General features: G+C 57.5%; 6 protein-coding genes across 6 annotated transcripts; 3 read left to right on the top strand and 3 right to left on the bottom strand.

Annotated features, from left to right (window-relative positions):
* Positions 1–2,450: 2,450 nt before the first annotated feature.
* Positions 2,451–3,235, bottom strand: C8Q71DRAFT_363893 (putative phosphatase regulatory subunit). The gene is made up of 2 exons (XM_047918094.1): positions 2,813–3,235; positions 2,451–2,753 (listed from the first exon to the last, which is right to left on the bottom strand). The coding sequence occupies exons 1-2, from the start codon at positions 3,139–3,141 to the stop codon at positions 2,591–2,593; spliced, it is 492 nt and encodes a 163-aa protein (XP_047773726.1). The 5' UTR covers positions 3,142–3,235; the 3' UTR covers positions 2,451–2,590.
* A 6,028-nt stretch (positions 3,236–9,263) lies between these two features.
* Positions 9,264–11,910, bottom strand: C8Q71DRAFT_817410 (putative phosphatase regulatory subunit-domain-containing protein; the record flags this gene model as incomplete). The annotated part of the gene is made up of 2 exons (XM_047926129.1): positions 10,569–11,910; positions 9,264–10,512 (listed from the first exon to the last, which is right to left on the bottom strand). Coding segments are annotated over exons 1-2 (2,442 nt in total), but the record flags the coding sequence as incomplete, so codon positions are not given.
* Positions 11,911–12,438: 528 nt separating this feature from the next.
* Positions 12,439–13,639, top strand: C8Q71DRAFT_911246 (uncharacterized protein; the record flags this gene model as incomplete). The annotated part of the gene is made up of 2 exons (XM_047929125.1): positions 12,439–12,605; positions 12,743–13,639. Coding segments are annotated over 2 exons (707 nt in total), but the record flags the coding sequence as incomplete, so codon positions are not given.
* A 2,290-nt stretch (positions 13,640–15,929) lies between these two features.
* C8Q71DRAFT_363608 (uncharacterized protein) lies at positions 15,930–17,353 on the top strand. The gene is made up of 3 exons (XM_047918093.1): positions 15,930–16,079; positions 16,146–16,301; positions 16,350–17,353. The coding sequence occupies exons 2-3, from the start codon at positions 16,187–16,189 to the stop codon at positions 17,126–17,128; spliced, it is 894 nt and encodes a 297-aa protein (XP_047773723.1). The 5' UTR covers positions 15,930–16,079; positions 16,146–16,186; the 3' UTR covers positions 17,129–17,353.
* A 3,633-nt stretch (positions 17,354–20,986) lies between these two features.
* On the top strand, positions 20,987–22,427 carry C8Q71DRAFT_363452 (uncharacterized protein). Its single transcript, XM_047918092.1, has 4 exons — positions 20,987–21,437; positions 21,493–21,589; positions 21,651–21,974; positions 22,024–22,427. The coding sequence occupies exons 1-4, from the start codon at positions 21,263–21,265 to the stop codon at positions 22,070–22,072; spliced, it is 645 nt and encodes a 214-aa protein (XP_047773722.1). The 5' UTR covers positions 20,987–21,262; the 3' UTR covers positions 22,073–22,427.
* C8Q71DRAFT_363442 (uncharacterized protein) lies at positions 22,143–25,248 on the bottom strand. The gene is made up of 9 exons (XM_047918091.1): positions 24,703–25,248; positions 24,534–24,648; positions 24,348–24,481; positions 23,968–24,297; positions 23,732–23,913; positions 23,474–23,675; positions 23,084–23,425; positions 22,884–23,014; positions 22,143–22,825 (listed from the first exon to the last, which is right to left on the bottom strand). The coding sequence occupies exons 1-9, from the start codon at positions 25,037–25,039 to the stop codon at positions 22,295–22,297; spliced, it is 2,304 nt and encodes a 767-aa protein (XP_047773721.1). The 5' UTR covers positions 25,040–25,248; the 3' UTR covers positions 22,143–22,294.
* Positions 25,249–25,282: the final 34 nt, after the last annotated feature.

Genomic DNA, 25,282 nt, shown 5'->3' with positions numbered 1-25,282 from the left:
TCTCGCGTCATGCGGTATTTATACTGTCGAAAACCCACTACTTATGCCACCGCCATCACCTTCACCTTCGCTGCGTCTGCGTCGCAATGAACCTCTTTGTAAAATAGTAGCAAATTCGGCATGTGTCCCTTGACGTCCTGTCTTTACGAGTAGAACTGTACATATGTAGAATGCAAAGAGAAATGTCATACCTACGGCTTCTGACAGTGCAGGATCCTTGTATGCGAGGGCGAGGTACTACGTGATGGCCTGAGCGCTATGCGACTCGCTGCGCATGCTCAAATGGCGTGTCGTATACGCGACAGTTGACAATCACTCTTAACATTAATCCCACCGGTAGGTAGACTGCTAAAACGGCCATGCGCACCGCCTGTACTACCTCCCGTGTTCTTCACACGTCTGACGAATGCTGAATACCTTGGGGACCTGGGGTGATACTCGAGTGTGATGGTGCTATACGTCGCGAGATTGCGACGATGGTTCAGCGCAGATGTCGTTTGTCCGTCCGTCGGTGACGTTTAACAGCCCTCTGCTGTAGACCGTGAAACATCCTGGTTGACGCGCATCGAGGCTCACTTCGGGAGGGTAAAACATGGCACAGAAAGGCAAAGTGCATCGTATACAAGCACCACGCACCAATCAGAGGCTTCTTCTGTCCTAAGAGGTATGATCCTCCGCGATGGCGCCGAGATGATCGTGTCGTCAGTCTCGAGCCTTCGTCATTCGCCGGTAATAAGTACCATCGGTCTCGACTGGCACGCACGAGACGCGCAGATCCCCGTTCTGCACTGAGGCTTATCTTCGGACTCTTCCACCGCGGCCACGTCCAGGATCTTCGAGGGATCTACGAGATTGATAGAAGAGGACCTCCGCATGTGAGCTACAAACATAGACGATCGGCGGCTCGGAGGTTGTCCCGGCGGAATAGACGTGGTATGTTTATTTCTGCGTCCGCTAAGAAGCGTTGGTCGAGCGTAATGGGTGCAGGATACCGGACCGAATTTATGGAAGGGCGAATACATGAGGCAGAGATTGGGCAGAGATCGTCGTGTTCCAAGATGTCGTGGTTTTCACCTGGATATAGTTACTGAGGGCCGAGCCTGATACGCAGTGGTTGGCTGAACGCGGCGGGACATCGTTGCGTCGTCTTTGACGCGTAAGCGCAGGTCGTGTGAATCAATCGACGACTAGATTGTAGCGATGCAGAAATGCGTCAGGGAGTGGAAATTGTGGTACGTGGCGACTGGCCAAAGGAACCCGAATGACGGACTGTCAGAGAATCAATGCGTGTCGGTTACACGCGACGTCCGCGTCGAAGTCATGCATATCTCCTCTTCGCCTTGCTTAACGCATCAGCCTAGCATACACATATAATGGATCATTAGCAAACGACGAGAATAGTGTGAATCGGCGACTCGGGCGTGACCCTGTTATACCACGTTGCCGTGATCCTCGAAGAGGTCCGAGCTTGCAACGCCAAGGATGGTCAACAGCCGATGGTATTCAGACTAGCCTATACTCTTAGAAGACAGATAATGCGTTTGCTTTTGCGGTGAAATGAATTGTGGCGAAGGGACATGAACGTAGTCTGCTAGTGAGCCATTGACAGACGTTCAGTATAAAATCCAAATATGGTTATCTCGGAAGATGCCGCAGTGTGTCACGTGCGCATTATGCACGTACTTAGGTGCGCAACGCGGCGTCCGCCTCTTCTTCAACGCACCTTCAGTCAAATTGCAGACCTCGCCTCAGATCCTACGGCTGGTCTGTGCCATTACAGGGCGGATAAGAACTGGACGTCTTAGTGCTCGACTTTGTCAAGCTTCTTCTTCATGCTACTCGGAGGGGCAGAGCCGGTGGTTCACACACACATACACACGCCGGGAGGATTCGTCTGTTACTGAACTGTTGCGGAATGAAAAGGCTTTCCGTCGGTGTCCGTCTTGTACGTCTTGTACGACTTTATTTTGTAATCTGATGGACTGCTTCACGTCGGGGACGTGCTATCGAATTCTTTCAGACTGCATCTTCTTGCTCCGACAAATGTCGTATCTTCCGCGAAGCGGCGCACATTCGAAGCCGTGTTCTCAAGCACAACAGAACATGCATGACAGCGAAAGTGTCTTTCAAGCCAAGCTGTCCCCAATGCTCGTCAGAGTCGCAAGTGATGACCTAGGTGACGATTGTTACACCTCCTCTCCTCTCATCCACATGTCCACTCCCCTATCCTCCATCTGTAGCATTGGTCACCTCGTGTTCTGCTTCTACAATGTCTGCGTATCACATTTATCCTCGACGCCGCCTTGCTGAGGCTTGATGTCCTTGGGATGAAACCCTGCCTTCAGGTGCGCTCCCTCTTGTCTCACACGCCATCTTCACCGGAACCGTCGACGGGTTGTCGAAGCTCGGACTCGGCTGCGCGATCGTCCTTGACGAACCCGGTGTACACTTGCCAGCGAAAATGCCAGTAGGCTCTCCGCGTAGGCGGCATGCTGTTCGCTCGTTATCGGCGTCGAGCCGGCGTGCTGAACGTCCGCTGCTACACAATTGCCGTGCCAAAGCTGCCAATCCCGTCCTGACAACGCCCGCGTTATTGAGATTGAGCGGTGGCGACGAAGGCGCGGCAAAAGCGGATCTTGTAATTCTGCCCGTCGTCGTTGTCCCACCACTCGGCTGTCCCAGATGCGTAACTCACGACGAGGTAGAGCGCGTGGTCGGCCAACCGGTGGTCGTAGTCCAACTGAATCGTGAAGCTGCGGAGGAAAACACACATGAGAAAGCTTACGGAGGAAGACGACATCCCGCGACCTACCCGAAACGATCCCAACTCCCTTTTCCCTCACCCGCCTTTGTCTGCCCATCCATATTCTCCGCGGTTAGATCTACCGTGCATGATTTCTGGGTGGCTAGCGACGGCAGGCTTGCTAGGTTCAGGATGTGTCTACACAGAACCTCGCTGGTGGTTTGCCAGTTGTCGAGTGTGAACCGCACGGCGACGCGCTTCTCGAAGTGCAAATTCCGGACGAGGACCGTGCCACGAAGCGCAAGTGGGCGGGTGCGAGGCAGCGTTAGGGTTTCGAGGTGCACGTTCGCGTGCGGGGACGGTTGTCGGAGATCGGCCACATCTTGAGCTGTGAGCATGTGAAGTGTCGCAGCATCAGCGAACGAGTAACTTCATGGACCAGAGAAGTGTCGCACCCAGATAAGTCAGAGGTGGTCCGGCGAAGAACATCTCTAGAGACTGTCCACTTTCTCTGAGGAGCCGATGGAGCTGCTCGTACGCAGATCGTGGACCTGTACCGCGCCACATCATGAACCAGATGTCGGTAATCAGATGACGGGGAGAGGCACCAAGTGCTGAGCTTGTAAGCCAGTCAACTATGGATTCACAGGCCTCGGTGCATCCAGTATCACCTGATGGAGCGATGATTGCAAGCCGTTTCAGATGGATGCCGGGATTGGTTTCGGCAAGGGTGTTTTTGAGGTATTGAGATGCGTAGCTGGTATACGAAGCTTGCATCAATTTTACCTCGTTCAAGACGAGTTCGTCCAAGCGCGGGAATGCGTGGATGATACGTTGCAGCTGGGCGATATTGCGCATCCGGACACCATGCAAGTGCAACGACGTGAGCTGCGTGAACAGAGGGAGGGCCTGATAGAAAGATGGGTGCATGATAGCGTGCGCACGCAGTGGCTGGCGGATATCGAGTACTCGCAGAGAGGGTAGCGCGTGGGCCAAGACAAGAGGTAGGGAGTCCAGGAAGTAACTGGGCCGCACTGAAGGTTGGCGGCGCTCGATGACTAGTTCGCGCGCAGTGGAGAGCATCTGCTTGACGTGAAGCGACGTGCGTGACTGGTCCGCCAACGAGTTAAATGCCTTGCGTGACCAGAGTCGAACAGTACGATAGAGGTTCAGGACGGCACGGGGCAGCCAGGCCCAACTGACCAATGCCGCAGTAGGCAGTGACTCGAAGTCCATATGGTCAATGACGGCTTCAAAAATTTCGGTTGGAATGCGATCAGAAAGGGTTACTGGCAAGGGGCTATGAGGCTCGGGGACGTGTCCATCGTTTGCGGAGTCATCGTGTTTGGCTGAGTCTGGGAGACCCAGATGGCGCGCATGCGTTCCTCGGGGTGCGTTTGGTGTACACATTACGGCGACAGTATGCGAACGCTTACGCAGGGTAGCACGAGACAACCGTGACGGATCTGGTCAAGCGGTGAGCGACAGGAATTCTGTGGCTGAAGGACAGACCGACATGAGAAGTGGAAGCAGCTTTGACATCGACTATACTGAAGTCATCTAGCTCAGAGAGGGGTGCAAGCTGAAGTTGAGAGCGGGGAGAGATAGATACGCATCAGTTGTGCGCCCGCGAGAGTGGAGGGAGCTGCGATGGGAAACATTCAGTCGAGTAGATTACTATATGATACGGCCAGACAGTGCGTCGTGAGTACTTGAGTCACGGTCCACTCACCTTCTCTGCGCGTGGATAAGTCGGCCGATAACATCCCGCTGACATGCCACAAGTCCTTCACTGGCATAGAAGTTTGCAGACAGCTCGCAGGCGCCTTCTGTGGTTGGCGGCCTATGTGCGTCCTATCAGACACTGGGTGAATTCAGCATGTAGTATCGGTGGGATGACACGCTCGTTATCGACTCACAGCATCCCCGTGCATCTTGAATGTTACGTTCAAGTTTCGAGCATTCTAGCAAGGCATAGGAGTAACGGGGTTTAAGTTGTGTTCATTTCTGCGAGCCGTCACGGTAAGCGTTCGAGCTGGAACAGGGCGCGCCGGCGCGGCCTATTGAACACGATCCAAACACGATCACGCGATCCCTCCTCGCCGTCCAAACCGAATGAAGCGAGCATTCCTCTCGGTGGACCATATCGCACCGTGGCCGTGTGTTCATGCTTTCGGCTTTGGACGTATCCTATTGTCTGCCCTACTTAAGGTCGGCCGGAAGGCCACAGTTCAAAATCAGTGATACGGCCATGGTACGGCCGCTACCGAGGCCCGATCTGCTTACGTAAGCCACTCTGGTATGGTACGCCGGAAGGCCACAGTTCGATTTCCGTTTGAGGTGGCTGTTGCCGAGGCCCGATCAGCTTACGTAAGCTAGTCTGGCGAAAGTCTTGTTCCGATTCGTGCCTCCCCTCACTAAGTTCATGTTCCACTGAGTGCTACAGACTATTCTTGATCTGTATCGGGTTGAATTGCAGCTTTTGAATACATTGTGGGGAGTCCATATCTCAAATTTGAGCCGGAAGAGCCGGAACCTCGGTAAGCGCCGTCGGGTAACGGTCACACTTGGCGGTGGACGACGTCTTCATTGCGCACGGGGGCGATTGGGCGCAATGCTTTGAAACTTATCTGGCTTGACTCACAGAAAATGGTTGGATAACTTACATCGCTGCGGATGAAAAGAACTTAAGTGCAACCGATGTCCGCCGCCTGTCCAATTTAGGCAGGTGTGACCGTGAGTCTGGGGCGCTTACGGAGTTCCAGCACGCCGAGACGTACAATCCATACCACAGAACACCCAAAATCCAGTGGAAAGCCGATAAATGCACTCAATAATGTCTCTTAATTGTCTCAGAGTACATGGGGGATGAGCTAATCTAAGGGAGAGCACAGACGAGGCCATGCAACACTCGGCCAGAGTAGCTTACGTAAGCAGATCGAGCCTCGGTAGCGGCCGTACCATGGCCGTATCACTGATTTTGAACTGTGGCCTTCCGGCCGACCTTACGTAGCATGCGCGGTTTGATCTCATGGCAACTGCATGTCTTCATGTCACGCATCTCAATCGCGACAGGCCGTAGCTCCGGACCGTTCCTTGTTTCGACAAGAACTGGCTCAGTAATTTGGGACGGGCGAGCATGAGCCTCGGCCCTCGACGTTTCCTCGACATTTTCGCAGATTACCGTCATGGTTCCTCAACGTCTTCGCGCCCTTGGCCATGTACCACTGTTCGTTTTCTCATGGTCTTACCCCCGCTAAGCTAAGACAGGCTGAGCTTCTGATGGTCTTGCAGGAACTGTACACAACCTCCGAGGGTACACGGATGACGGAGTACTCTTGTACCGTGGGCCAATCGTCATCGTGGCCTGGAGGTTGTACCTTCACTCGATCTGCCTCCGGTATGCCTGATGCGTTCTGATGCGTACACTGCTTAGCACCTTCAAGTTTCGATCTGCGATGATTACGGTGCAAGTTAGAACATCCGTCAAACATCAGTGTTCTGCTTGATGGCGAACCCGATATGTACGATGCAGCGTTCGTGGCACTGCTATTCGAATGCGGACTGACATGTGTGCATTCGTCTGTACCTAATTCAGGGCGCGGATCGATGTGGACGGGATGCATTCGCTGCACCATGGTCTTTGTGTCCTGATGAGCCAGACGAAAAGTGCGCTCCGGTCATCTTTATCATCACCTCAGTCCATAAACAAGCTGCTTACCTCGCTTCTACTTCCCGCAGGCGTCCTACAACCTTCATCCGGTTCGATGTCGTCTACGCTTCTACAATGCGGGGTGCGAATGTGGGGCCCCGCATTCGCCCCGGGCGGGGAACGGGGGTGACAGCTTCGTCGTGCCCCCAATCTGGAGTGCCCCTGACGCTGGACTAGAGGCCTTATCCGATCACCCTCGAACGACTCAACGAACGGGGGTGTTCATGCCCCCCGCCGTCACCGACGCGCTGGCGCGTGCCGGGCGCATCAGCGCTCGGCGCAGGGCCTTCGGTGCGTCGTCCACAATCCATGATGACCTAGAGGCTCTCCGTACCGTCTCGCCCCTGCCGATAGGCCGCCTCGACCGACTCTACGTTTGTATTCAGCTATCGGGGTTCGGCCGTACAATACAAGCTCGCCTTCAATCGTCATCTCCCGGATACCGAATTCCATATGCACGTCCGCACCGGTACTCAATGCTGTACTGGACTCTGTCTGGAAGGGCCGCAGCGACAGCGCGCATGGGCGCACGCACGTTCCTACCGAGCATTCACGAAAGACTCCGCGTCCGCCTGCGCACAACGGTTGGGATAGAGATAAAGCCGCACTTCCGCGGTCATGTCCACACTCTCGTGTCGGTCTCGTGTCGCGCATGCGCAGCGTCGAGGTTCGATCGGCCGCAATGCAGAACCCAAAACGCCTCTTTGTCCTAACCACGTCCGGTTGTCTCTATCTGCCCAGTTCGGCGCCGTGCACGCGTGCCGCTCCACCTTCCAACTTCCTCGGATGCAATGCGGCCCTTGTGCAGCGGCGATCACTCGTCCGCTTCTGCATTCAGTCTAGTCTGAGTTCTGGGCAGACGTAGTGTACTCAGGTCGGCTGCACGGGCAGCGTCTCACGGGAGAGACAACAGCCTCTACGCTACGTAGGCCTACGTCTGCCTAGCATCGCCCGGTGGGAACACACGCAGCCTCGGTGCAGTCAGCAGACCGTGTCAATGACGATACGTCAAGGCCCCATGTTCATGTTCAGTTAGCTGCGCGCTGGGAACAAGCTCGATCACCACGAACGCAGTTCAATTTCATCTTCGGCGCAGGTTCTCGTATCTGCCATGTAGTTAGACTCTTCGGCATCTCTCGAGTAGTTGCTAGTGATGCACATGCCGACGCCGACGCCCTGGCGCAGTAAATGAACAGCACAACTGTATTGCAGTTCTCGAACCAATACGACGGGACGTAATGTGTACGTAAACAACGCTGGTATCAGTCCGTAAGAGGAGGGTGCGGTGCGACGAGGCCGGTGGCGGACGATGTATGAGGAGGAATGCGGGGATGGAGATGGGCCCGCGAGGCGGACGTCGTGTCTAGTGTGTGTATACGGACGTGCACGGACTGGATGACGAGACCGTTTGAGAGGTATGTACAATTGCGACAAGTCCATCCCAACGAGAAGATACGTAAACCAACTGAGTGAGCAAACCGAACCAAGAGTCAATGAGTGCAGGCATATACGTGCGGGTGAGGTGAGATCAGAGGCGTGGATCAGGGGAGAGGGAGGCAAACACGGTAAAGCTCATGTATGCACGAGAAAGTACGAACCAAGACCGGGGGCACCACGTGCCTAGTAATATACATATCGTACAAACCTGCTTCAGGCCTTCAGCGAGCGGGAACGAGTGTGAGCGGGTGACGATGGGGGAGGGAGGAGCGACACCGCTCGGCCGTGTGTTCCTCGCCCAGCGTCGTCAATAGATAAGTCGTGATGGTAGTGGAAGCGACGGCGAAGCGGGTCTGCACGCATCGAGGGCGTCGGGGTCCTTTTGGAGAGTGTCGGGATGAACCGTGAGTGGACAAAGCAATGGAGATGTCGTGTGTTGTACAGGCGACCTATGTCGAAGCAGATAGTAATAGATAGTGTATCCCGAGAGGCCTATGCGAGTCGGGATAGTGGGGGCGTTGCGCCATGAGAGAGCGGGGAGGGGTGCGGGGAGCGGCGCCAAAGCAATCAAGCCCGGGCCACAGCAGACATGCATATGTACATTTTGCACCGACCACGAGCAGGCGCGCCGACAGCCCACACTCGGAAGTCGGTTGCCCCTTTCAAGGCGTCACATGCGGATGGGAGGTCCGGCCGCGTTACGTCTTCACGCTCTGCCAGATCATCACCAACAGTGCAGTCTTCAGCGTCCGAGGAACGTAACGCCGCAGAGTCGCAGGCGTAGAGAGGCGAGCGCTGTCAGCTGACGGTGTCTGGCAGCGGATCATGGCGGTTCAGATGGATATGGGTAAGATAACTGGGAGAGATGTCGTACGAGTTGGTCGAGAAAGGAAGGAGAGGGCAACGGGGAGGGTATGCTGAGGGGGAGAAGGAACTTCGGTAGGCGACGTACGTGAGCTGGCTGTCACGTCGGCGCGTTCAGCGCATATGAGCTGCAAGCAATCGTGGACTGTATCAGCATTCCTTCCCTACGCGTACAACCATGGTAAGAAACCGAGCAGACGAAGACGAGAACGGAACGATGGTCGCGCGGGCGTACGAGGATGGCAAGCGACCGACCAAGCGTCATACCCAATAAGGCGCGCGCTCTGCGATGACGTCCGCACGAAGACTTCCCCGGAGGTACGCCTTGGCAGCTCGGGAAGCGGCGCAAGCGCATATAACGACAACGACGGACGTACGCGCACGCGCACTCTCCTTTCTCTTCGCTCCTCACACCGCACATCCGCACTTGCTACCAAGATGTCCATTCCCCAGAACGTCCACACCGACACCAAATCAAGAAAAACACCGGACAACCAGATGCTCACCTCCTACCAGGCCCGCGTCAGCCATCCCTCCCACCGCAAACCCCGGAAACCCCGCCCCGTATCCCCGTCCAAATCCTCCTGCGCCGCCCGCGCCGCTAACGCCAAACCCCGCCGTGCTAGGCATGGGCGTCGTAGCCGCACTCGGGGTCCCGCTCGGCGAGCCCGTGAAGCACCACTGTCGGATGAGCGCCGCATACGACGAGTCGAGCGGCGACGCCGCCGATGGGCTCGAGTAGCCGCTGGGGCGTGAGTTGCCGTGCGTAGGCGTTGACGAGCCGGAGCTGTTCGAAGAACCACTGCCCAGGCCACTCAGGCCGAGCGCAAGCGGCGACATGATGCTCGCAGGCGACGACGGCGGGCTGAGCAGCTGGGCGCTGTTACCCTCGACGCCGACACCCATCTCCGCGCCAAGCTCGCTCGTTCCTAGCCTGAAGTTCAGCGGCGCAAGCGAGGGTTTGGTCAATTCGGCAGACGTCGAGGTCGGGGAGGTCGCTGGAGCAGGAGAAGCGGTGGTGGCGGGCTGACCGCCGATGATGGCGAACGAAGGCTTCGGCAGCGAGGTGCGTTCCTCGCCACCCTCCTTCTCACCGGCCTGCTCACCGTCCTTCTCTTCCTCCTCGTTCTTCTCTTCGGGCGCCTGCTCCGGCACATCCGCATGCGTGCCCGCGTCGGTCGGCAAGCTCGCGCTGCGCATCCTCCCACTCCCTGGCGGAGTGATCGGCGGCGTCACCATGCTCTCCGTCCCCGGCGCGACGTAGTTGCTGAGACTCAGCTTCCGCGCGATGTAGCCCTGGACCGGGCTCGTCGGGCTCTCCTTCCCCTTCTCCCGATCCACGTTCGCTGGGGCCGACGACGGCGCGTCGAAGCTCGGGCTCGGTGGCGGGAACGGATTCGACGCACTCCGCATCATGCCCGGCGCATATACCCTCGCTCGCGCGCGCGGCAAGCTCTCCGCATCGGCCGCGCGCTGCTCACCCGTCATCGGCGTCGTCCTAAGCGTGCTTGGCGCACTGAACGTCCGCTGCTGCGCGATGGCCGTCCCGAAGCTACCTGACCCGATCGCACCGAAGCCCATGCTGCTAAAGTTGTGCGAATGCGACGACGCGGACGCGCGTCTGAAACCGATCTTGTAGTTCTGTCCGCTGTTGTTGTCCCACCACTCGCCTCCGACACCCGGGGAGTAGCGCGCAACGAGGAAGAGCGTACGGTCGGCAAGCTTGTGCTCGTAATCCTCTAACCGAATCGTAAAGCTGCAGGAGATAACGCTAATCAGCACGAGCATCAAGACGTACACATCACGACGCACCTGAAGCGATCCCAGCCGGGCCTTTCCTCATCGGCCTTCACCTGTCCACTGGCGATCCCCGCGGCTAAATCACCTAGTGTGCGGTGTTCCTGCGGGAACGGCGGCGGCAAGCTCGGGAGGCTCACGACGTGCCTACACGTCACCTCGCTCGTGGTCTGCCAGTCATCCAGGGTGAAGCGCACGGCGACGCGCTTCTCGAAGTGCATGTTCCGAACGATGACCGTGCCGCGGAGCGTCGGGGGACGCGTGCGGGGCAGCGTGAGGGTCTCGAGGTGCACGTTCGCGTACGGGGACGGACACGGGGCTGGCACGGTGCTCGTTCTCGAGGGATTCGGGTCCATCTCGTGGAGCTGCTCGTTGGCAGGGAAGGAGGGGAAGGGGAAGGAATTCGGGCCCATGCTGGAGCCCTCCGCTTCTGTTTCGGTCTCGGTGTCGTCGCCGGATGGCTTGGATACGCTGGCGGGCTTGCCGGAGCGCGAGAAGACGCGCACCGTCTCGAGGTCCTTCTCGGCGAAGTGGACGTTCTTGGGCCCCGCGGGCGTGCTCGGCGCCGACTGCGCGCGCAAGTGCTTCGATGCGGCGCGCGGAAGGTCGGCGATATTCGGAGAGGACGAGGAGGATTTGAGCGACGGCTTGAGGGGCTTGCCGTTGGAGAGGATGATCGGCGTGCTCGGCGTGCGCGGCAGTGAAAACGAGCCCGTCGCAGAGGAGGAAGCGCGCGAGTGCCCGAACGAAGGCGTAGGGATGAACGGGGACGGGAGATCCGTAGGCGAGAGGGGGGAAGACGTGGGGAAGGGTACGGAGTCGGGCGCAAGGGACTCGACGCGAGCGGAGGGTATCTCGATGCGCGCTGGGGGCTCGACGGTGGGGCTGAACTTGCCGGTGTTCATGGAGAGGCGGAGGGAGTTGGTCGGCGAGAGGGGGGAGGCATAGGAGCGCGTCACGGGCAGGGACGGGGCCCTGCCTGCGTTGTCATCGTCGTCGTCGTCGTTGTTGATGTCGATGTGGAAGACGGCGCGTTTGTGGGAGCGGGGGAGGGCGCCGAGGGAGACGAACGCGCCTGGGCCGCGCTCGTCGGAGAAATGGCCCGCAGAGCGGGTGCGACGGTGGCCACCGAGGCGGGGGCTCGCCGGGGCTGTGGTCGTGGTTGTCGTGGACGACGACGAGCTCTCAGCGGGCACGGCGTAGGGCATGGTTGTTGGAAGGCCCTGTGCGCGTGGGCTGATATGGGCGGGAGGACAGGGGAAGTGAGGAGGGCGCGGAGGAAAAGGGAGGGGGTGGGGCGGGACAGCAACTGGCTCCTCTTTGATATTCGACCTTCATATCTGCACCGACGTCATGTAGTTAGTCCATTCCCTCGGGCCACGTGTGCCCATTCCAGGCCATCCCGCCCCGCCCTGCCGAGCGCCTCCCGCCCTTCGCTGTCTGTCACCGCGCCTGCCTCGCCCACCGGCCAGGCCCAGCGACGCACTCGCCCCCGCCGATCCCCCCTGCCAGCACTTCACCTGCGCTGGGCGACTGTGGGCGCCCAGTCGTGCGCAATCGCCCTGCTCCACCTGCGCAAGCCAATAGACGGCGGCAACCCACGTTCTGCCTTCCCATCAATTTCCTATCGTGCCATCCCATTCAACTCTCCCTCCCCTTCCCGCCCTCCCAAATCCGCCGGCGCCCCTCCTGGCTAGCACGCCAGAATCTCCCGCGACCCGCATCCGCCCACCGCTGCCAGCCATTCACTGCGGTGGCCCTACGTACGTACTACGTGTCCCACTGCTCGCAGCTAACCCAGAACGCGTCCTTTTCCCACAACTGCTGCCACTTGCGGCCCAGTCAGCTCTATCTACACGCCCCCCTTCCTGAAGCTCAGCCCTTGATGTCCGATTCCCCCATCCAAACGACACTTTGGCGCACCCTCGCGATTATCGCACCGCCCTGTCATCCCAGCATCTGCGTTCTCTTCGACCACCCTTCCGTTACGTCTTACGGCCTCGCTCTATCTGCCCACCGACAGCTTCCCCCGCTGCGCCTCTTGCTCCCGCTGTATTGTCCTCCATCGATACCGCACCCTCGCCGTCCGGACTACCTCCGCCTTATCGACCCCGACGCACCCCGGGCCTTACGGACTCTGATGCGGCAACACTATTGCTGACGCTAACGCAATCCTTTACTCAACTTAGCCTTCCTCTACCCACTCTCAGCGAAGATCACGCCAAACCCACCTCCTCGCCACTAATCCCTGCACTCCCAGGCCCCTCGCTCTTAGAGGGCTTCCGCGGCGCACCTTCGATCCTTCTGCAGCCCGCGCGCACTCTGGTTCTCGAGCTCGTGTCCGTTCTGGCTCGGATGGCCCCAGGCGCCGGCGAAGAAGTCGAAGCACGCTAGGGGCAGCCACCCGCGCGAGATGGGCGATCTTCCGCGCCTCCTCGTTTGAAATCCTGTTTTGGGCCCGACCCTATCTTGATCTCCGTTCTAGCGTCCGCGCGTGCGTGGGCAGCTCCATCTTGCCTCCATCCTGCGCTGATGGGCCAATTCTGTCTGCGCTCTACGCTGCCTTCCCGGACCAGGCACGCCCATCGCTGCGGTCCCCGCCTGACATCGCTCCATCGAACGAACGCGCGCAGAACCAACCCCGGTCGCGCGTAGCTCGCGTATCTACCAACCCTCTACTATCCTGGTCAGCCTGGCAGTCACTGGGACACCGACCCTCTTCTCGATGAGTCTTCTCCGCATGCCCCCACCTCTCGCGCTCGCGTCGACCCACCAGCGCGCGAAGGACCACACGCCCCTGCCGCAGCCAAAATACGGGCTCCCGCTGGTACGTACACAGGGTAGCGACAATGGCAGCGTCTCCTCGCCGCGCCTCCTTTCATTTCGTAACGAGATCCGCCGGCCCAGTGGTGCGAGCTCCTTTTCACACTCCCGTATTTGTAGCATATGTACGCGGAACGCGTATGGTATTATACTAGACAGATGCCCCCGCTCGCTCTTCCGTAGGGCCGACGCGCGCGTTCGCGTTCGGACTCGGACTCGGACGTTTCGATCGAGCTGAGGAGGCGTCGGTTCGATCAATCTCCTTATACATACCACTCTAAGTATTTTCTCTCCGTCTGCGCACCGTGCGACGCCGCCGGATGTGTAACTCAACTTTGTCAGTAAACCTGTGCAGCAGACGCTCCCCGTATCTTTACGTCGCGCGCAATCTTCGCCCTTCGGTGTGTGGACACTGGATCTGTAAGTAAGTTACCCGCTCAGACACGTCCCATCCTCCTGTCTCGTCTCGCGCCATCCCAGTCACGATCGGACGCGCAGATGGCAAACAAGACAGCGCAGTGAAATTTTGGTAATTAAATGGTGCTGTCCACATGTGCGGCCGTCCGGTCTCGACTGCCATCGACCCCCTGCACACCTGCGATCCGAATCACTCCAATCCATCTTGCGTTCGCGGGGTGGCGTCCAATGGCAACGGAACACACGCACGCGCTCGCCGTCAATCGACAACAATTTTGTGATAGGAGTCGCCGTGGAGGACGGACTCTTCCGCCACGCCAGTCTGGGCCTCCATCGAACAATCGCCGCGTTGGACGCCGGAGCGTGGCCCTGCCACGCGCCCGAGCACGTCGCGCGAACCTCAGCTGAGACTTCTGTCGATGCTACATACGACTATAGAGCCCGCAGGAATCCATGTGTGCAGGCCCGCGAACCGCGTCATGGATCGTCACTCTGAACCGTTTTCCCGTCTGAAAGCTTGTTTTGGGTTCTACACAGAAGACAGAAAGGAGAGATGACAGAAAATTTGCTGCCAATCGATGAACACGAGCCTTGGCCATGGGGAGTACGATCCAGAACCTCCTCCTCCTAACTAGGTCCCGCGTGAAGCCCCCTCCGCCCCCAGCCCCGGCCCCGATCCCGATCTCACTTTCGATGCGGGGCGGGGTCTAACCATATCGGGCTAGCGGCCCCTGGCTTCTTCCAGATCTTCTTCGACCGACTGAATTAAGTAACCCAGCCAATTGAATTGCAAATGGCCTCGGCGCGCGCTTGTGTGGGCCCGAAAGGGGAAGGGCGCGCTCTTGGCCGTCCGGGGCGGTCTGGGGCAGGGCGCGCCGTTGGGGACGTGGACCGGGTCGTTGGCGCGCGGCCGACGCGTCGTCGCTCGACGTCCTCCGATTCTGCCAGGTGCTGCGTGGCCATGGTCACTCGCTGTGCTATGGGACCCTGCGAAGCTGGAATTCTTACGGTGAAGAGCCAAGCTACGGTGCCTCCGCCGCCGTGTGAGTGCCAACGGTCCCTTCGCACACTCCGTATCCGCCCGCTATGACTTCGGGTCCTGCGCAACGACGTTCCCGCCGCCGTAAAGCCGACTGACCACCGCGCCGAGGCCGACTGCTCGAAGGCAAGTATGAAAAGATGACACGGTCGGTTACGCCATGCTGTGTGCCGAAGCAGCTCGTCGTGTCAGTCGTATCCACCGCACGCTACTGTATTGTACCAGCGGATTCGGTGCGCAGCTAGCACGCCGAAGACGAGTTCTAGGACGGAGCGACGCACCACGGATAGCGTCGGCCCATCGTCAGCGCGCCCGCGGTGGAACTAGCGACACGTCCTGGTACGCCCTAGAGCCACTAATTGTACAGTACAGCCGGGCGCGAGGCTCGGGGCTGTTCCGACTGTGCCCGTCGAAGAAGGCGTCGACGCCGCAATCGTTGACATGCACCGGCAGAGTTTGTTTGTTTTACGGCAGCGTGTTTGAATTACAGGTGAGGCCTCCACTTCCTTGACGTGATCGAGGACTTATCTAGTGCTGCCACAGCTGTGTCTGGGGCCACTCTGGTGCCCATGCATGCCTGGCTGCTCCAGGTGGGTCCGTTTGTTCGTTCCTAGTGTCATGGTGCATTGGCAAGCAACTCCATGGAGTCGGTTTGGACTCTAACCTCGTGGCGTGAATAGGATGTGTCAAACGGCGCATTGGCGTGCATGGAAGGGGTAAGGCACTGGCCCATTTTCATAATACACTATCAAAATGCTGATCAGCCTTCCCCACCTCGGAGTGCAGACCTCCAAAGTCCGGGCGCATGGCAGTGTCGAAGGTGGTGTCTTTTGCATAATACGCTATATCAGAGCCTCAATCCTGTCAACTGCAGAATATACCGTCGGTACGATTGGACGATCCATGTCGGTAGCGCGCGTTCAGTGCACAAGGCAACCCATTCCCTCCCGATGTCCCGTAACGCCGCACCAACCCTGCGTATTGCAGCGCGCTTTCTCTATCCTCCTGCCGACCTCGCAAATAGACGCAACAATAGGGCGTCTGCGCCGTCACAACAACGCTGAGTACACGCCCTCTCGTCCGTTGCCGCCCTACATCTGCAAACGCACCGTCTTCCGCAGCGCTGAATACACCGCTTCGACGTCCTAGAGATCGCTGTGCGCTCGCGTGGACGTCGGGGCGTTGGGTGATTGTAAATCCATCGTAGGCAGTAAATCCGGGGTAGGCACTCGGGGTAGCTAGTATCGGTGAGTGCGACGTGCGGCCCTGGGAGATATTTTGCTATGGAGCTCACCACTCGCTGTCACGTATAGGCACTGTGGCGTTGCGGATCTTCTCACTTGTTATTCGCAGAATGGAGAGACCGGACCGAACGCGAGGTCGCGATCAAGACAGTGGCCCTCGGGCGGCTAAAGGGTCGGTACGATGTGCACAAGCCCAGCACAAGCCTCTCCGTCGGTACCTTTCTGGTGCGTCCTACCCCGTATGCACTCTCCTATCGTGTTCATTGCTTTCAGGGCGCATATGGAGGTTGGTCATGCATGCCCGACGCACTGCTCGTCGATGGACCACACCGGCGCACTGTCGCGATGACTCGGCCTCAGATCTCACCCATCGCCCGCTGCATTGTCCCTTTGCCGTCTCGTCCCCGCCAATTCACTTCCAGGCCCGAATTTCCGACTCTTCGTTGCCAATTCGCCCAGCCCGTCGACGCCACGACCAACGCGGCATCCACATACCAGTTCAGTCCATCCAGCCAGGAAACCTGGGTCCCAGCCATCGCCCATGGCCATCTGTGTCGCTCAGACCGGCCCGCACGTCAACCTTTGCATCACGCATCCGCCCCCTCGGATCTCACAGAACAATTTCTGTCTCGGGCCCGCTTGCTCTGCGCGGGCAACCTGGGTCCGGCGCACGGGCACGCGTAAAGAAACCGCAGCTTTCTGGGGCTTCTCTGGATCTGCGCTGCTCGAACGGGGCAGATCGGTGGTCGGGACTCGGGGGTTGTTGCTCTGGCGGGCGATCAATGGCTATCAGATTTTGGACGCCCGGGTGTTGTACGCGTATTTCTCGCGAGGCGCGATCAAGCTTGACGAAGGATCCTCGCCAAGATCTTCGCCCTTGTGCGTCCACACTCTTCGCGGCGGTCGGGCTCTACGACGCTATCTGCTTCACCTCAGGTCGCTGCAGATCAACCTGCTCAGCCTCCGCACGTTACGACGTCCGTCTCATCTCTCCGATTGCCTCCCGGTGGTACAAACTTGCAGATGAGGCGGCGTGGTACGTCCGCCCTTAGCCTGTACTGGTCGTGCGCACGGTCTAGCCGCCGTGCTTTGTGGCCGAGTTCAACAAATTCAACGCCGGTCAATGTTGCGACAGTGGGTCCAGGAGGATGGCGGTAGCCTTCCGCAACACGGTCAACAGCGATAGGCGGACTAAGCTTGAAACTCTGGCTCAGGCGGAAATTTTGACGGCACTCCATTGGACGAGGGAGGGTTGTCCTATCGAGGCTCTGCAAGCTCTCCTTCGGAATACCGCCCTAGTGGAAAGGCAGTATCAAGCAGATTGCTGAATATCATGACGCTGCCACAGGCCCGGCGTCGAAATTATCACAGGCTTGGGTACTGTGACCTTCTGTCCTGTCCGAAAGTGCCTTCTTATACAGATGTTGAAGTAGATCTCCTCGTCTGCAGTCAGGTAGTCTTGATACTCGGGTACGTTCGTCACGCGTCTCATTCAGCCATCCTCAGAAACAACGCCATTGGGGTTTGTGCGTCCACAAACCGTCCAGACCGCCAGCGAACCACGCCACTCCCATTAGCCTCGGTCACCGTCCTGGCGGAGTGATCGAGAGCGACGTCCGAGCTCAAGACGAGGACCATAGTCGGCAGCGGGGCGCTCCGAGATCCGATGACGGGTCCTGCAGCGCTCCGGACAAGGCTGTCCTCGCCGCTGCTCATTCGCACCTGGCCCATTACAGAACCCTGCGCCGTCGGCGTCGGAGCGCATTCGGGCCACGTTCGTGGGTGCGCGTCGAATCTTCCTCCTGACCTAATAAAGTTATCGGCGGGGATGCGGGTTGCCTCGAGCGAGTACACGAGCATTCCGAGGTGGTGACTCGTCTGCCCATACTCGTAATCAGTTGCTCGATGTAAAAGTCATCGAGCATGCCATATCTACAGACACTATCCACAAATCGTCGGGTCGTACGTATGCAAACTGACAGGCAGGCTTATCCAGGCTCATGAGCGAAGCACGACGCGGCCGACGAGGCCTTCCTCCGAATAGACTCGTCGTCGGACAAGTCGTGCCATGATTGACTCACGGCATGGCCTGGAGCCCGAGCATGATAGGTGTGTAGTCGCCCATAGTCGGTGTTTAGCTCAGCGGGTTTACGCCTAGTCTACCTCCGCTGACTGTGGCAGCGCGACTAGGAACAGAGGCGCTGCAGCACCCATTCATTTCGGTTGCATGGTTTGGCGCGGCCGCTATCTTGCTTATGGTGGGCCCATCTTCGCATAGCTTCGCATGCCGACGGGTGCCCGACGATTCAATGGTCGCTACTGTCATGGAAATGCGAGTGCTGCATATACCCATGAATGACGATGCATGGAACTGGAAAGGATTGGCGCGCTCTGCAATATCAATTGTTCGACGTGGTTATCGCGGCGGTGTCTCACTACGGACGGAAAGGAGGATTGCCAATTGAAGCGTAAGCCTAACACATAATCGTGCTTTCAGAGACGATGCTTTCACAGTAAGCGGGTTCCTCCTGACCTGGACTGTATGGATCGCCGTGCGCTACGTGCTCTACGACTCAAGCCCGGAGGGACGGTATATCCGCGCGCACCAGCCGACTCGTTTATCACCGGGGACGTCTCATCGGTTCTCAGGAACAAACTGAATGGCGAACCAACAAAGCTGTCCTTCTCTCGATCTGTCGTCCGACGGACTGTCAGAACTCGACGGGCAGCGCCTTACGGATATCACTAGTCGCTTCGGGAGGAGAGGCTCTAGACGCACCATAGAGTTGGTCGCGCACAGCCGTATTAACAGCATCTTGGAGATGAGGACATACTGCGATGGTCTTATCGAGGCCGCTTCGACGGTCAGGAGAGTGATGGACGAGGCATATTTTACGTACTGTATCACTGTATGGCGCGACTTTCAGCGTCTGACATATCCAACTTCACTGTGGAATCAGCATTGTCAGCATTTTGGGGGTAGGAAAGACAATACATTCGGTTGGGGAACATCTGTGGGTTCTGCTTCTACGACTGGGCAGGCTTCGCGCCCTCCGCGTCGCACGCGGGGCTGGTCGTTGTATCCCACAACTGCCAGATCCAGTGGGGTGCTTCCTGGGCATAGACGTGAATAGTCGATTGCTACGAGAGCTAGTGAGCGGACACGGAGGAGAAGAGCGTGCGGAAAGGCCGATAGGCCGGGGTGACTCAGGCTTGTGCAAACTGCAGGCCCGCGTACGTACAGCAAGATAGTCTTGTTACATATGCCTACTTTGCTGGCACAGCAGCAATCGTCTTGCATGTATGTCGCACCCCAAGAGCAGCTGGAGCGAATGTTGATATCTTTAGGCAGTAAGGCATATAATCAATAACAAACACTCCAGTTATAACGCGTTCAAGTTCTCGTAGGAATGTACGAACAACCGGCTCTGCTTCTTGGCCTATGAACATAGCGGCAAAGACGCTTGACAGCTAGTCGAGCACTTAGACGTCCAGTCAATATCCGCCCTGTAATGGCACAGACGAGCCGTAGAGCAATGGGCAACGTCTGCAATTTGACTGAAGGTGCGTTGGAAGAGAAAGCGGTCCCGCTAGCGCTGGGTTAGTGGATCTGTCACGTGAACGTTGCAAGGTCCGTGCTATCCAAATATGGATTTTGTACTGAACGCTCACTGTCATTGCGACCGCCGTTGCAAGCTGTTCAGTATGTACTTGGTTCACATCCTCATTATGCTGGAAATCAAGGGGAGAAGACCGGTATGCGCGTGTGCGACCCTTCGCGTGTGATCCTGCAGTGCAAAGGTGAAGGGTGCGATGCGGTGGACGGGACATGATGATGACACGAGCGTCGAGCAAACCTCAGTCATTCTGCTCGAGCAAGATAGCCCTGTAAGTGTCTGCTACGTGCTGATTCTCGCAACACGATCTACTCATGCTGACATTTTGCATACCGGGATAGCATGGCATAGCTCATCCGTTCCGCGCATCGGAGAGGGGAGTATACGTGACCTCGCACTGTGCGAGGCCCGATAGAAGCATACTCCGAAGCACATATGATGTAGGCGGCGATCACATAAACATCATATCAAGACATGCGTCATAGCTTGCTCCGTGACGCAGCAATTTTTGTTACTCACCGCGGGCAAACCAGGTTTTGCGGACTCCGAAGATTGCTATTAACATCGGTCCCCCATGGGAACCTATTCGGACTCCGAATGTTGTCAGAACATGCTCCGAACATGATGCGTTTCAGCATGTTCGGAGGCCGAAAACGCGTGTTTTCGGCGAACATGCTACGAACATGAATAATGTGGGGGCATTTTCGGAGTCAGTCAAGCTCTCCGAATAGGTTCCCATAAGGGACCGATGTTGTGAGCAATCTTCGGAGGCCGAAAAACCTGGTTTGCCCGCGGTGACTGTAGGGGACAACCTAGATAACGGAAGAACTTCGCCACACCATACATAGCCTTGCCTCGTGCTGCGCTCAGCACCAGCCAAGTGGAGCGTTTTCTTCCAGCGGTCCGGTGAGTTTGGCTATGTTCGTATCTCAGCTCCCAGATCTTACGTTGCCTGCGTGTGTCTATTCAGATGCCCGGAGGGACTTCCGGCGGTAGAATGACTTCGTCGGCTCCATGGCAAGCTGTTCGCCCTCATATTTTCTTGTCTCGTAGCCATCCGGATTTTAGAGTCGCATCCCACCACCGCACTGAAAGGTGCGACTATAAAAATCTAATGGGTACGAGACAACACTCGACTTCGCCCAGCATGCGGCTCAGCTTCTTGCAGATCTCCTAGAGCGAGCTCCCAATCTGAGGTCAACTTCCCTGGATAACGCGGAGCTTTGGATGACGTATTCTTCTGGCATACTCGATTCCCTTCGCCGCGTGCACTATCTGTCGACGGTCGAACTAAAATCCCTAGGTCCTACGGTCACCGACTTCCTGCATGGTCCCCGCTCACACTGATACTCGATGGCGGGAGCTATCGCACCGCTCAGTATGGCTACACCTTGCTTACAGGCGCACATCTCAGCTTGCCTAGCATACGACAACCATGTGCACAGAATACCCTCTATGTGTCGTCGCTATCTGACTCCAGCAAGTGAACGTGCTTGCTAGGTCTCCATCTGGCGAAGACCGCAGAAGGTCCTCAGAGGTGTTCCAGCAATGGTCATTTCGCGATAGGCAATGTTGATGCCATCGTCATGTCCAAGGCGAAATCAGAGAGATGAAAGCTCCGCAGATTCGGGAAGATGCGTGCTAAGTCGGATCGCGTATTACCCAACGCCTCTGAAGAAAGCGAAACGTACCCGTAGCGAAGTGCATATCGCGCTAATGCGTCGACATGCCGACGCCGCAGTGAGCAACGTACAACCTGTCGCCTTCTAAACGCACGCTTATCAAAATGCACCCGCCAGTCTTCATTACTGCCTCACGCCGACTTCGCCATCTCTCCGTGGGATCCATGATGTCGCAGATCACAAGACGCTTGAACAGGCTGTCCTATTCTGGTGGGTGAGTACCGTTGTTTCATGCACATGCGGGACCGACACTGAAGGCACGGTGACGTTTGCAGGGAGCCGCATCAATCCCGTTCTTCCTTGCCTCACGGGCATCATCTGCTTCCAAATCTCTTGCAACCTCCAGTGTCGTATCAAGAACGAGGTTGTTACAGCGAGACATTCTTCGCTTGTCGCTCTTCAAGCGCTCATAGAGTCGATGTTGCTAACCTCAGCAATGTCCGTATCGTCCGAAGTACTTGTGACTCGTCATTATCACGCCAGAGTGGTTCCAGTCGTGCCGGACCTCAGGGTGGGAAGATGCACGGCCAGTCGACGAACATCGCTACTGGTGGCGATTGTGCAAGTAGGGAAGAGACGGACTGTGAAGCCATTCGACGGTACGTATCGGCCTTGACCTCACAAGCACCATGTTGATCCTGAAATCAGACCGGACAAGTCTTGCGAAACGTGTGACCATTGCCTGCTGAAACGTTGAAGGGCAACCTCTTGGACAGTACGTTAGCTTCTCTATGCGCTGTCTTGCCTGTGTCGGAGTAGACCCGGCGATGCATTCCGTACTTACGGTCCGAAATCGCAGGCCCGGAGACGTCGTACATATGAAACATACAAGGTATAGGCGATTGGCAACAGTGCCTACGTTCTAACCCAAAGCGCTCCACCAGAAGGGGTGTGTCCGCACCGTGCTGATCGAAGCCGCTCAGAACATTCCCTCCCGTCGTGGCACAGCAACAGGCGGGGGCCTATGACCAGCAGCACTCCCCGGTCGATCCCTCGACCTCGGGGGCGGTGCAGGGCTCGGTTGGTTCCGCCTCATTTCACCTAGTATCCCCTCTGGCCGCGTCCTCGACGGGGTCAGTGCGCGCGGCGAGCCCGCTGACGGCGATCGCGGAGAAGGCGTAGCGATGCGAGCTGATGATGGGGTGCGTGGCTGAGGAGATGCGGGTGATATCCGTGAGCCTGGGTACGGTGAGAGCGAAGTACCAGGAGAGGTGGTGGTGATCTGCGGTAGCGGAGGGACGGGAGGGACATTGGAAGCTCCCGTCTGAGGTGGCGGATTTGCAGGAGAACGTGATCGGGTCGGCGTTGAGGAGAGTGTGTGAATCAGTTCTTGTGAGATCGCCCTGTGTGGTTTGAAGGGTGGTAGATGCGGGACAGAGTCGCCTTGCGGTTCTGCCAACAGAAGCTTATCGAGGAGGAAGCGGAAGTCGATGCCGTACTCCTCCAGTGACTAAGTCATCATGCGTGTCAGGCAGTGGAAGACAGTGTACAAACTGATCTACACTCACTCTACGACTCTGCGACTGGGTGATCTTGATGGCTTCTTCAATGGTTTGCTGGTCAGCGTCCGAGCTGTACACCTGTTTCCTAAACATTTCCGCGTAACACTCGACTTGTTTCTTCGCCCAGCCAATGAAAACTAGGATAGACGGGTAGACGTGTCATGAGTCACACAGCCCCGTGCGCGCGCAGTGAAGCAATCACTCACAGCTTGCCACCTCATTCTCCCTGAAGCTCGACAAGAACCAATCCGCCGTATGTTTGATGCCTGTGAACACCACGACAGCAAGATCGCCGACATACGTCCCCACATGGCCCTCGAAACGGATCATCCGCACTCTCTTACGAATCAGGTCTTCTCGCGACTGGAGGAAGGCGTGACGGGCTGCAGGTCCGGCTTTCAGGCGGACCAACAGCGCAATAAGCTTTGTCACTGCAGACTTGCGGTTCGTCGGCTGAGCGAGTGCCTGTAGCAGCGCGGCAGTAAGCTGGCCTCTCAGCGGCGTGAGCTTCGCTGCTAGACTGGGAATTTCTTGCAGGTGCGCATCTCCTACGCAGCGGTCAGCACACACTCGGATGCCAGAAGAGGTAAGCAAACCTTTCCCCACCAGCTCGACGGCCTTGTCCCACTCTCGGAGCGCGATCGAGACGGTGAGCTCGTCGCAGAAGTCGGCCATCCATCGTGCGTCACGCTCGGCTTTCTCCTTCGCCGTGGAACCCAATTCCGTCTGACCAACCAAGTCAGCCATCCACGTCGGTATAGGTGGCATCGCCTCGACGTTGAATGCCATTGAAGACCGCTACATGGGCAATGTTCAGTCACCATGTTCATACAGGACGTAATGGGCAGACGTACGTCAGCCATGTACAGACTCTTCCTCCGGCCATGCTCAGCTTCGCGCTCTTTACGGCGTTTGGCGGAAAGCTCTTCGGCGACTTGGCGGAACTGGAGGAGGAGTTGTTTCTTGTCACCCGTCGCCTCCGTGCGGTATACATGGGTCTCTTTCCCGTGCCGGATTTTGAAGACATTCGACATGGCTGACGACCTCTCCGTGAACATTCCTCATGCGACAAGGGGGGTCGTAGACTCACTAGCAGTGTCTTTGGTGTCCAACACGAGCATTTCGTTCAAGGGCCAGCACCGCTCTGCCACAAGCCTGTCGTTCTCGCCATTGTTCCTTCTCCTTCGGATCCGCGCAACGAGCACTGCATCGTCGAGAATGACGAAGCGAACCGGATGATCGACCTTGTAGGTCGCTGCGTTCAGAGCGAGTATATTGTTCATCTCGGATACGACATGTCGACCCGGTGTTGTCGGTACGAACTTGCTCGAGCCTTCGATCTGTTGATGGAGCGTCTGCATTTGGTTGGCATAGAGAACACGCAGGTCCGCAATCGAAGATCTAACGTTGCGGCGACGCTCTGAAGTGGTATTAGTTTGGTGACAAGCGAGAGGAGGGTCGCTGGACTACCTGCTGCTGAAGCAGTTTCGTCCACATGAAGGAGGGAGGGCATGTTCTTCCACTCTGATAGGCATTCCTTGAACTCCAGCATCTCGTTCTCGATTACGCCGACTTCTTTCGAGATCTGGACAAACTGAGTGTAACTGTATAGTCATCATGAGGGAATGTGATGCCCGTCCGCACGATGACGCTTACTTCTGGAATACATCCTGCTGGAGGTCCTTGCGAACGCCGTCTTGCTGTGCTCGTAGCGAAGACTGCAGAGCCTTCAGCTCAGCCTCAGTCGAGTTTGCCATCTTCGTCTTCAGGTCTGTCGTTCGTGGGTAGGCGATTGTAACATATGGGGAACTGTTATTGCACGCACATCTATCCGGGTCGAACTCATCGACGTCCAGCAACCGCAGGTCTGCCGCCCATGGGTCCTCCCGCTGTGCCATGGCCGGAAGCGCACTCCCCTTCTGCGAGAGCCCGCTTTGAGAAGTTGCAGAGCTAATTGGGAGGCTAGGGACGTCGGGAACCAGGGCATCTGTGGGGGAGGAGATCTCTGCGAACCGCGCAGACATACGCCGCTTCATCTTCTCGTCGACCCGCGTTGCTCTGCGCCCAGCATCTCGGAGGCCCTGTCCTATCCTCTTGCTGGGTGCCTTCTGCAGTTTCTGTGCCTCCGAGGGCCTACGCTGCCGAAGAGAAGACTGCTGCATGGTGGATCACTCTCGCGTGGATGTATGGGCGAGTATGGCAGCTAGGGTAGTCGATGGTGACGTTGTATCCCCGGAAACTTCAAGAGGCCCACAAGTACCCGTGTTCAAGGTTCCTGGTACGTTACAGAGATTGAACACAATACGCAGCTTGGATGATTGACAATGAGAGCTTGTCGACGGCGCATAGGTGGTAGCCATGGGCGTCTATCAGGTCGGTGGCATAGCTCGGTCATGCTTCGGCCT

The sequence above is a fragment of the Rhodofomes roseus genome (genome assembly GCF_022264815.1).
Source record: "Rhodofomes roseus strain CIRM-BRFM 1785 chromosome Unknown C8Q71scaffold_31, whole genome shotgun sequence".
Lineage (NCBI taxonomy): Eukaryota > Fungi > Basidiomycota > Agaricomycetes > Polyporales > Fomitopsidaceae > Rhodofomes > Rhodofomes roseus.
The sequence above is the reverse complement of the archived record's forward strand: the minus strand, read 5'-3'. Positions and strand labels throughout refer to the sequence as shown.